Below are 12,017 nucleotides of genomic sequence, written 5' to 3'. Positions count from 1 at the left end.
TGTAGTTTGGAGCATCTGAGTGCAAGCCAAAAACAGAAAAAACTTACACTGTTATTAGTGCGGAATAGTAAAGAGTACAATATTATTATTATAAATATGATGAAACAGTATTCATATAGTGCCAAAATATTATGCAGCGCTGTACATTAAATAGGGGTTGCAAATGACAGAAAGATACAGAAAGTGGCAGAGGATGAAGAGACGGACCCTGCCCAGAAGAGCTTACAATCTAAGAGAGAAATAGTAAAGAAAAAGGTGAAGGGTAATTTGTCATGGGTCAGTGTCTCAGTAGTCATTTAGCCATTTACCTAACATCCATAAAAAGGCCAGTACCTACAACCCCCATCCAAAGACAGACTTATTTCAAGAATTTACCATAACTACATTAGATAAAAAGACTGTGCAAAAGATGTGTGGGTACTGTTATTGTCACCTTCCCACACACACATTAAAGTTCTATATCCTTTGCTGTATTTAGATTGAATGCATATCACATATGATGACATTTTCTCTACCATTAAAAATCGTTTTTGGCAACATATCATAAAGACGTAATATATTAAGAAACATTTACTATATATATAGATTATAAGATTAAAATGCCCTATGCTAGTTGTTTTTGCATTAGTGAATGTGAAATAATTTTATAGAACAATTATTCTCACACTAAAGTTAACATTAAGCAGTTTGTTATATTTCAGTGATTACTTTGTGATTTTTGTCGTTGGAAACGCCAGGACGGATTCATGAACGACGTTGGATGGCCGCTGTACATCAAACATATGTACGTAGCCTTATTTATTGGAAGGACAACAGAGTGGGGCCTTCAAAGGACTGTAATAGTGAAAAAAAACTCCAATGGTGATGGTACAAGACAATGACCTAAAAGAATGCCCCCTCCTTTAACAGGCTGTCAGAAAAAAAAAAAAAAAAATATATATATATATATATATATATATATATATTATAGTATTTTTCAGCCAGGGTTCCCTGAAACTCAGGTTTCTTTAAAGGCTGCTAAAAGGTGCTCCTTGATCCCCAATATTAGATAGGCAAGAAGCTTTTGTGAACAGCCCTTCCACCATTATTCAGACATATTATTATTATTTTTCTTAACAAACTAATATACTATGTGCTGTGCATACAATAATTTATAGCATGAGAACTGAAAATTATTTAAGGGTTCCTTTGTGATGAATTGGTTTCAAAGAGCTCCAACATGTTCTGGAGTGGTAAAGACTTTAAATGACAGATAAACTTCAGCAATATTCCTCTTAATGTGCAAAATTCAATGAGTAGAACAGCACAAAGAAAACTTTATAGCTGCAATAGTATATAATAGTATTAGGGATTTGTGAATTATAGAGAACACAGCATAAGTCTTCCAGTCTATGTATTTAGCTGTTTGGCTAGATTTCCATTTTAATGTTTTATATCAGAAAAGCTTGCCAGCCGTGTCCTTCATGAAAAATGAATAAAAGTTCAAAATTAAATGCAGGTTTTTAAAAAAGTCAAAATCCTTCTACCTAATTATATACAGAGCTGAGGAGATTTTTCTGTTTGATACATGACCCATATTTACGACCCTGGAAGCTTTGATGTCGCAAGCTACCCCTCCCCACCTGTGCTGCATCATGGTGGATCAGATGCACCAATCCCAAGGCAGATTACCTCCGCGCACAAGCGTCTCACTGATGGGATGTGTATTTATATCTTCCCTGGGGAGCCAAGGTGTCAGAGAGAGCCAGCTCTCAGAATAAGTGATTGCCCTACCCTGTCTTGCAACAAGGAGGATATTAGTATTCATACACACATTATAATCATGTTATTCTTCACTGGAGTAATATTACTGGCCTCTTGATCATTTAACTCTTGCTGTATTTTTCAAGCATTTAATAACTATTTAATTTCCATTCCAATTTAACCTTTTCACTGTGAATTACATTTTTAACACATTTTTTCTGTGAATCTATGCTTCTGGGTATCAGCAGCTAAGAAACAGTTTCCATAGCAACATCATCCAGAAACAGAGTCTAGACATTGAATGGGGGTAGGATGGTGACACCGCCATGTCCTGTATGAAACATTGGGCTAAAATGACAATGAGGGGGTCCTATAGTTCTACCTGGGGGTGTCCCGAGTTTAGTAAATTCTAATATTGTTAAAAACTGAAAGTATTCTTACACAAACTATTTCAGTTTGCATTCAGCTATTAATGTTTAAAATGTTCCCCTAGAATTATTTTTTTTTGTCTTGCAACTGATGCAATAGTGTGCAAGTTTCAGTTTGTGCAAAAGAAGATCAAATTCTAAGCCTTTTGCATGAACTATGGTTTAGGTCCCGTTTTGCTGTAAGAAAGTGCATTGCTGTGTGTTCTACCAGTATACTTGGCGAGGCACAGTTATCTGCGTGTGTCTACTTGTGGTGAATGACCCCTTGCATTATACTAAACAGGGCCGCACACAATACACAGCAACAGATACAAATTCTGAAACATAATGGGAACATCATGTGAGGTTCTAGAGTATCACACAATATAAAATGTAGTAGGTACATGTGATATACCATACATAGCGGGAACAAGACTTACTGACAATCCCTCCTGTACAAGGCTTTATCGGTATTTTTTAGGTACTTTCACATATAAAGGGATTTTTATGAGATTGTGAGCTTCTTTTCAATTTATCTCAAAGCTGTATATAAAAGTGTAGGTATGTGAATCTCTAAACTGACCTGGGAGTAGCAAATAGTTCAAGGAACCCCTAGCAACCTCTGCAAGAACCCTAATATAGAAACATTGATATAGACATATTTCTATAAGCAAGATTGGATGCAGATGGGGTAACACTGGCCACAGGGGCTCAGAAAAGGTCCGTCCTTACCCCAAAGATGCAAATCAATACATGAGATCACATCACTGCAAAATTCTCCTTTTTCCAATGACCTTCATTCTACAAGGAGCAATGCATGGCATCGCATGAACACCATTCACCAGATCCTTTTCTGTTATGAAGGTCATGAGTTAGTCCATCTTAAGGTAAAACACATTGGAGAATGAAAAGCAGGGTCAATACCTTATTACTGCTTTAGAATTGTTATTCAATCAGATTCCTTTCAGGTAAACCTTGCAATGCAGGAAATGCTAATTCCCTGGCAGCCTCTGGCTTTATACCTTAACATGAACAAGCACGAAGATCAGGAACTTCATAGTCAGAACTTTTAATCAGAATACTTTGATTTACTAAAGTTATATTGACTATTCATGTTTTAAAGTGATAAACTGTTTTAGTGAATGTGGTGAAAAATATTTTTGTAAAGAGTAACCATATACGTGATAGGAAATGTGGAAAAACATGATTTTTGCATGAACGTGATTGAAAGGCTAATACAGCTTCACCTCATTTAATATACTAAATGAAATATCTTTGAAGAGTGATAATTGGCTTTGCTAAGTGAACAGCCCAAACTCATTTAGAATCTTTTATCAATATTCCCCATCTGCAAAGATCATATCCATCAAATCTCCTTCCAGAAAAGAGCAGAGAAAATTCTCCCTTGCAGAGGGTGTCTCCAGGATACATCCTGTTTGCTCAGACTGCATGTAATGTGAAAATGTGAAGGCATGCTGTAAATTTACAGAATAACAATGGGGTACATACTACATCTTTCCAGTTCCCAGCAACCGTAGAATGTTGGGAATTACATCATGACTGGGACTGTCATGTGCTTGGCATACAAATAATAAAAAAAATCAGTTGTTTTGTCATACAAGAATTATAGCAAAAAACTTATAAATATGCATCATGCAAACCATAGTAAAACAGTGACTTTAACGTTGGGTTAACAATGTGAGTTTAGTAGGTGATATAACACTTCATATTATGGCATATGGCAAGCATGGGGTTAACTGCAAGGGAAGTGACAATGCTTTCCTACAGAGCTTTAATGAATGTTTCTCCTTGACCATAAATACCGCCTTGTTAGGGGTGTAATCAGCCAATCCGAAAACTATCCTTTAATCCTCCCCAATCCCTCCCTAAACTAGAAGGATCCAATAGGAATATTCTCTAGAACAGGACATTTTTTAGCATGATTTAGCAATGGAAACTTGCTTGGAAGATTTCCTGCAGATCTTGTAAAAAGGAAACATCAAACTAAACTGAAAACATCACAATGTATAAACTCTGGTAAAGGTATGAAAAGCACTGCAGTTCCTGATGGGATATCAGAGGATATACATTGTAAACTGCAGCAAGAACACAGACAAAGATAAAGAAAAGAGTCTTTGAAAACTTTACAATTCAGATTTCAGCAGGCTTCCAATATAGCTTGACATGGTCAAATCAAGAGAACACAGGGTTTTCTATGTAGTATTAAGCTCCCAGAGTTCAGATCATCTCATACACAGAGAGGTTATAGAGATACGGAACAGGGAATAAACAACTTTGTACTGCATTGTAATCTCCTATTATTTGTATAGTTCAAATATATTTTGTAGCATTGTACAATAAAAAGCTTTATTCTCTTACATCAGTGTTCTAAAATATGTGTGGGTGCTACAAATATACACATTCACAGAACCATTTAGTTGTAAAAGCAATTAACAGAATAACTTCCTTTAAAACAATTCAGCATTGATTGTTGATGATTGAGGATACAATTATAAGCTGTTAAAGCAGATCTGTCATCAGATATATTGTTTGTGTTGTACATATAATTAATGTGTAAATGTGATACATTAAGGTATTTATTTCCTCTCAAAGATTTGATGATCTGATGTCCAGGTTGTGAGATAATATTGTATCAATGTGTCATATCTGTAACTGTTTGGCCTTATGATTGGAATAACTGCCCAGTGTGCTCCCCAGTCCCTGTTAGCCGGGCGGACCACCCAGCTATGTTGGAGCATCACCAGAGGGAGTATGTCAACATAACAAACACATACGTCAGTATGAAGGATTTTTGTGAAAGAATTTAAAATAGTTATAACCTCTGACAATTTTTTTTTCCTTTCACTGGTCCCACTGAAGAGATTTCTTCCACCTCCTGCTATATTCACCAAGGCCACCTTAGAGTGGAAATGAGCTTAAATTTTCCCAATAAGGGATAAATCCAGACAGTAAAATCAATTTGACAGACAATATTAATATTATTATTAAACAGGATTTATATAGCGCCAACATATTACGCAGCGCTGTACATTAAATAGGGGTTGCAAATGACAGACATATACAGACAGTGATACAGGAGGAGAGGACCCTGCCCCGAAGAGCTTACAATCTAGTAGGTGGGGGAATTTACACACAATAGGAGGGGGATATGTAGTGATGGTTTCAAAGACTAGACATTCTAGTCTTTCCTCGCTCTTTCAAAAACTAAAAGTTATAGGTTTTGGGATAACTTCAGGCAAAATATTGTGTGTGTGTGTGTAAGGGATTTATGTTTTTGGTTGTAATTATTAGACATTGCTCTTCACTGAAAATAGCAGAGTATTACATTTGGCAACAACAATTACTTTTCTCTATGGATTAGGGATTTACTAGAATATTTTCCTATTTTACAACTGTCATAAGGGATACATGGGACTGCAGTTGCTGGTCTTTTTATGAAAATTTCTTGTTACCCAACTGGGTCTGATTTCAATATTCCTTTGTAGCTGACCTCTAATAAACAAATACCTTTGTACTTGTTTCAAGTTAGTTACCTAAAAAGTACTGATGCCAAAGAATTATAAGCATTTAGCATTTTTACTGCGCATTGCCACCCTGTGTGCATGGAGAATTGCACTTTGCCCACATTATACTGTATCTCCTTGCCCTACTTTACTGCCTATAATGTCCTGAAATTTCTGCTTACACATTTAACAAAATCAAGTGGCTTTTTTTCTGTTCCTCTTCTACTGCTTTCTGTAACTCTGCTTTTATTGTATTTGTGCTGATCTTGCACATGACACAGTTATTTTCTAGTGTAGTATGTATGCACAAATAACACAGTCTTATGATATTAGTTATCGTGCCCCTGCCCAGCGCATACCAGCATACATAACAGTTTGTTTGTTTTATATGCACGTGACGGCAAAGTAATATTTAATTTTCAGCTCTGAGATCAAAGCTTTAAAGTGACCCTTTGTAAGGAAGATATGTTTTGTTAAAATGTCTTGATTTATTTTTACACAAGGAATTGGACAATTTTCAAATCATCATTCATGGAGAAAATATGTATGCATGTATTAAAATAAGAATTAAGGAGTGTCTTTCTTCAAAAACCTTTTGTAAAGGTCCCTATTCTTTATAGAGAGAGTAAGTATATGTGAACCTTATTAGTTAAATATATCCAACATAGATTGTGACATCATCTTTATTATATCAGCTGTTTCCTGCAGAACGTATTACAGGTAGACCCCGGGTCGAGATAGGGACTGTGGATTTGTTCTTAAGTTGAATTTGTATGTAAGTCGGAACAGGTACATTATTTAATAAATGCAGTTAGGACAGATGTTTGTCTCAACAATTTATTAGGCAGCATGGTGTCAGTTATTGTATAAAATCCTCAGCTGTGTTTAGCAAAGATTTCTTCTGCAAGTTATGCGAAATCAAGCATCCTCCTGCACACAAACGAGCAGGGAAGCCTTGTTCATATCTAGGAGTCTGCCCTATGTCGGATGTCCTTAACTCGTGGACTACCTGTATATATCAGGGATAGTACCCTATTTCTTGGGTACTAGGAATGGTATACAAAGTAGATTACCTCTTTGGCCTTGTTGATATGCATTACTTCATACAGTATCACATAAATATTGTTCCTTGTACTGCTTCATTGAATAAGCGTGTAGTGCTGTCCCATGAATGGCAAGCCAGTTCTTTGGTCACTGCCTTCCATGGCTTGGGAACTGCTGGAATAGAATGTAACTGTTACATCAGCCTAGACTTCAAAACAGATGGCGGTATGCCAGTCTGGTGGTGAAGACATATGCCAGAAGGGCTGATGGGGACTGCTTAGTATTAATTATCCCTGGTATAGTAAAATATCAATGGGGTCTTTACCCTATGCATATTATGCAACTGGACCTGTCCTGTACAGTTGACTGTGGTGACATCATTACATTAATGATATCATTACACTTTTTGCATTGAGCTCAGAGTGGCCCAACCTTCACTCCCTCTTGCCGTACAGGGGATTACAAGAGACTGATATCAGGTCAGGAATTTAAAGAAAAAGAGGTTGTTGACCCCTCCTTTTAAAAATGCTAACTTCCTGACTGTAATTCTAACCTGTTGCTTCAATACTTTTATTTACTTGCCTAGTAGAAATATGCAGATAAGAACATTTGACATTTATCTGATTTCCCCCATCTATATGCTTGCCGCAAGTCAGTCACTCATACAATATATTACCAGTGGGTCAGCATGGCAACTGGCATTTCGTAGTAGTCACCAATAGAAGCCAATGTATTTCTCTAATGACAGGTTTACTTAAGTTTAAAGAATTTTTTAATTAATTCACAGCCCTTTTAAATTATAAATCTTTTTGTCTTTCTAAAATTTAAACTTGGTTTAAAAAGAAAGCAGTGTGGTTGCTTTGCAACAGTCTTAGGGACTATTTTAATCAATGCAGTGCATTGTGGAGTGTTAAGGAACATGTGTTAACATACATTATGCTGCCAGTTAGCACTCCCGAATGCAGAAAACCTGCACTATTTTTTCAGATGCAGTGCCACAACCCTTGCCATGTGCTGCAAAACATGGCCAATAAGGGTGCATTGATTGGAAACAAAACTCACCCAACGATATGTTAATTGACTTGCATTGTGGTAACACGCATTTTACCCATTGCAAAAATGTAAATCGAATAGGCAGATGCAAAAGATGGTTTCAGAATGGCTGCTCTCAATGATTTTGTCTATCCACCAGCTCTCTAAAATAATACCTACTACCCACAGGATTTTCTGTTTTTTTTTTTGTTTTGTTTTGTTTTTGCTTTTACTATACAAGTATAAAAAATATACATATTAGAAAATAATATGTAAAGCCTTGCATTATTTAGCAATGTTGTAATAAAAAAAGACCCCCTTTCCTGAATATTTCTGAATAAATCTCCTTGTATTTTATACATCGCATTAGGATAAATGATAATATTATACGGTGTAGGATCCATTCAGTAGGGAATGTGTTAAATACACTGGAAAATTCTATATATGGTGAGAAAGGAGGGTGTGCAGCGCACAGCACTGGAGCAAAGTCTTCAGGTAACTCATGCTGGTGATTGTGGGATTAGGCGTTTTGCTTGTTATCAATGAATAGCTTGTCTTTGCTTTGTCTTTCATAGGAACTTGGCAGACTCCAGAGACCGGGACAATCGCCACTACAAGAGGACCTTGATTTTTATCTGGATTAGGTTGCAATTAAATGGCTGATAAACAAATTAGGTGAGTAACATACCTGCAAATATTATGAAAGGTTTTATGTCATGTATATTGTAGCATAGAATGACAGGCTGGGGTCATTGTGTGGTTTGCTCTCTTTAGTCACGTCAAATGAACAATTATTTTATAGCTCGGAAAGTGCCAGGCGATAGCATTCCAAATGTATTATATTGCAATATAATACTCTATATATAACATTTCGTGCAGGACCTGCTCAGTAATTCTGTTTCTGTGTGCAGTGCACGTTGGGTTAGTTATTCCTTTCTTATCCTAGATTCGAAGTACATTGCTTTTATTTCTTAGCTAAAAGTGTCCAAAGTTCATAGTGCAGTTCTATGACCCATGCAATAAATCTACAGTCTTCTCCCTATTAATGCACCATGGAAGAAACAGATCTATCAAAAGTGAGGAAAGATATTTGCTGTTCACTGTAACAAGTCAAATTTGAACTATCATATATGTCCTGTCTTGGAATTGGAGAGCTACAATCTATAAAAAAGAAATCCTTCCTTCATAATTTTTAAAACATCTAACAGTACTGTATGTGTCTTACAAAATACAGACTGATAGTTTATTTAATTAGAAGTACAAAATGTTAGCTGTTGTCTGATTGGTTACTTTATGCAATACCTCCTCTTTTTATATGTCAGCTCCACAGAAGATGGCAATATATGTATGTATATATATATATATATATATAGTTTTTCCTTACTGCCAGGTCATTGTACTGAAGGTTTTAAAATATTAAGATATAGTAATACCTGGATCTAAGATCTGATGCTCAAAGTAACAGGTTACAGTAGAGTTTACACTGGGCCATAGTGCTGGATAGGTGGAATAACTTGGTGGGTGTATTTGTTTTAAATAAAAGTGTACAGTAAGTCTCCTTTCAGACTTGCCCAAAATTGCATGGTTAGCTACTCCCAACCCCTCATATTCAACTACTATGTGTTTTTTAAGTGTTGTCTGTGTAGGTGGACAATCACTTGTTGTGCAGTTGAGGTAAAGGTGCGTTTTTTTTCCTTCAAAAGAGAAAAAGGAATGGTGCAGCCAGAACTAACTTGTCACATTCAAGAGCCAAGACACATTCCATCACAACTGCGGCCGAATGCAAATTGGTGCACAAAATTATTTCCAACCCATTTAGTTGAATGGGAGTGGTTGGGAATGTGGTTGAGCCTGTGGCAGTATGCTTTGATCAGCTCCAAAACTGAAATGGCCCTAAATCTAATAACTAGAGGTAGGCATTAAAATTCCAAGTATATGGTCATGGAAACTCATGCTTACTTATAATGTCATCCACCTTAACTTTCTTCCAATGCTAAAGGCTGCTTTTATTACAGTTATTCAAGGCTGCCTGTGTTGGGTAACAATGAAAATTGCTTGTTAGTTCAACAACTTGAAGAGACATCTTTGTACAGTCACTGCAAACCGATGTCTGTGCAAAGGGCACCCCCCTGTTCTACTGATACCTACCCTACCAGGGTTCCTCTGCCACTTCATCCATTATAGCAGTTGGCAATAAAATCCCCAGTGTCCCCTAGTACTGGGCACTAAGGAGTGTTGTCATTCTTTTTATTTTTATCTATTTATGTGACATTACACAATTAGGCCCAAGCATTATGACACTGGAAGGTCAACTACTCCTCTCTACTCAGAAACAATGGGTCATTCCTGCAGATGAGGAATCATACTGGCGAGATGAATATCTTTTCGTCAGGGTGGGGGCATCTGATGGATGACATGGGAAAACGTGGCACTGTTATAGTCATCCTTGCACCACCCATCTGAACCTGCTGTGTTGGCAAGAAAGCAGCACATTAATACAACATTACCTGTGCTCACCAATCCTTTAAATGCTGAACTGATGGCACTGCACAAAACAGTACTGACTTAATTGGCTCAGAATGCTGACCCTTCACTCCAAACTGTACATGTGATAATGGAAAGTTAATTTAAATACATTTTAAAGTATTTATACTAATCATTTTTAGATATACAGGTAATTGTTTTTAAATTAATGTATGGCTTGACTTTTTTTTTTTTTTTTAATTACTTATACAGATGGTAATTGCTAGATTACATTCCTCGCAATCATTATGTTATTATTCTATCTGCAGTTTGCCTGCCAAGCTTATAAATGGAGGAATAGCTGGACTGATCGGTGTAACCTGTGTCTTTCCCATTGATTTGGCTAAGACTCGTCTACAGAACCAGCAAAATGGCCAGCGAATGTATACCAGCATGTAAGTACAAAATTTGATAAAAGGTCTGTTCTGCACCATTATTTTTTCCTATATTATTGAAAACTCTGCTATTGGTTGCTGATTTTAATGTTACATTCCAAAAATTAGTGCCTACCAGTTAGTTTTCCCTTTAAACAATATGCTTTGATCATTAAATGTGTCAGTGACAGTGAATGACTGCAGTAATACTTTTTAGATAAAACATTTTTTTAACGCCTTTTTAACACATTAGGCACAGACTAGTAAACACCACCCACATTGGATATTTCAGGTTGCATAAATGAGTCATACTTATTTCGTGCACTCCAATAGTTTTTTTTTTTTTTGTCATGCCCCAGGCTAGCATCTGCAACACTGTCACAGTGCCAGTGCTGAAATAAATTTACACTTGATTTAAAATTTAAGATTAGGTCTCAATATGCATATTAAGATTGGAGTCTACCCTTTCAGTCTCTTTTCCTGCCCCTCTGGAGGCTGACTACTAGTCAAGCTAGTCACATATTGCTGCCCGGTCCTCTTTCTCATTGTCATTTGTAGGCTGGGTGGTTCTCAATGATACGAATAGGTGCATTAATGTGCTACTGTCAAGACCATTCCCTGTGCCATTACACAGGAAATTCAGGGTGATGAAGTTCTATGACACTCTGCACCTTCCAGTAAGTGCTCAGTCTTCCATCCAGTAAACTAAATTGATAAATTGGTCATACATATTTTGTGCACTCCAGTGGTTAGTTTTTGCCATGCCCCGGGCTACATCACATACGTCCTCAGTCTTCTATCCAGTAGACTAGGGACATCTTATGGCAGAGAAAAAATACTGTGCTGTACAGCTCCAAATTTAAATCCTAAATATATATATATATATATATATATATATTTTTTTTTTTTTATTTCTCTAGTGCACCCGACTATTTCATACTACAGTGGAGTGCAGTATGTAATAGCACTTATGAGTGCTAATGAGTACTAATGAGCTAATGATCACACAAACGCTCCAAATCTGTGTGATCAATCATTATTGCATACAAATATATGTGTAGTGATTGCTAGTGAATAATCATAGGCAATTTAAGTAGCACAATTTTTCTAACTAAAATCTTAGTGCTTTAAGTCAAAGTCCTCTAGTGCCCCAGGATCGCAGTGGAACTGCAGATGAACTCTCAATGGAGTTTCTCTATTGATAGTTCATCTGCAGTTCAGTTCCCACGGACACCGGGCTGTACTTATCATTGATAAGTACAGCTCGGGGAGCAAGAGAACTTGCGGTCACAGCTGATAGGAGGCATGCGAGTGCTTTCAATCAGGTGTCACTGCAGATGAACTCTCAATGGAGTTTCTCCATTGAGAGT

General features: G+C 36.7%; 1 protein-coding gene across 2 annotated transcripts in view; it reads left to right on the top strand.

Annotated features, from left to right (window-relative positions):
- The window catches only part of SLC25A22 (solute carrier family 25 member 22), a 48,218-nt gene that overhangs the window by 12,926 nt on the left and 23,275 nt on the right, over positions 1–12,017 (top strand). For both annotated transcript variants that reach the window (XM_072421673.1, XM_072421674.1), the window contains 2 exons: positions 8,326–8,425; positions 10,543–10,668. In XM_072421673.1, coding sequence (XP_072277774.1) covers positions 8,406–8,425; positions 10,543–10,668 — 146 coding nt within the window. In that variant the 5' untranslated portion in view covers positions 8,326–8,405. The remainder of the gene's footprint in view (positions 1–8,325; positions 8,426–10,542; positions 10,669–12,017) is intronic.

Source organism: Pyxicephalus adspersus, chromosome 9 (assembly GCF_032062135.1).
Source record: "Pyxicephalus adspersus chromosome 9, UCB_Pads_2.0, whole genome shotgun sequence".
NCBI lineage: Eukaryota > Metazoa > Chordata > Amphibia > Anura > Pyxicephalidae > Pyxicephalus > Pyxicephalus adspersus.
The sequence above is the reverse complement of the archived record's forward strand: the minus strand, read 5'-3'. Positions and strand labels throughout refer to the sequence as shown.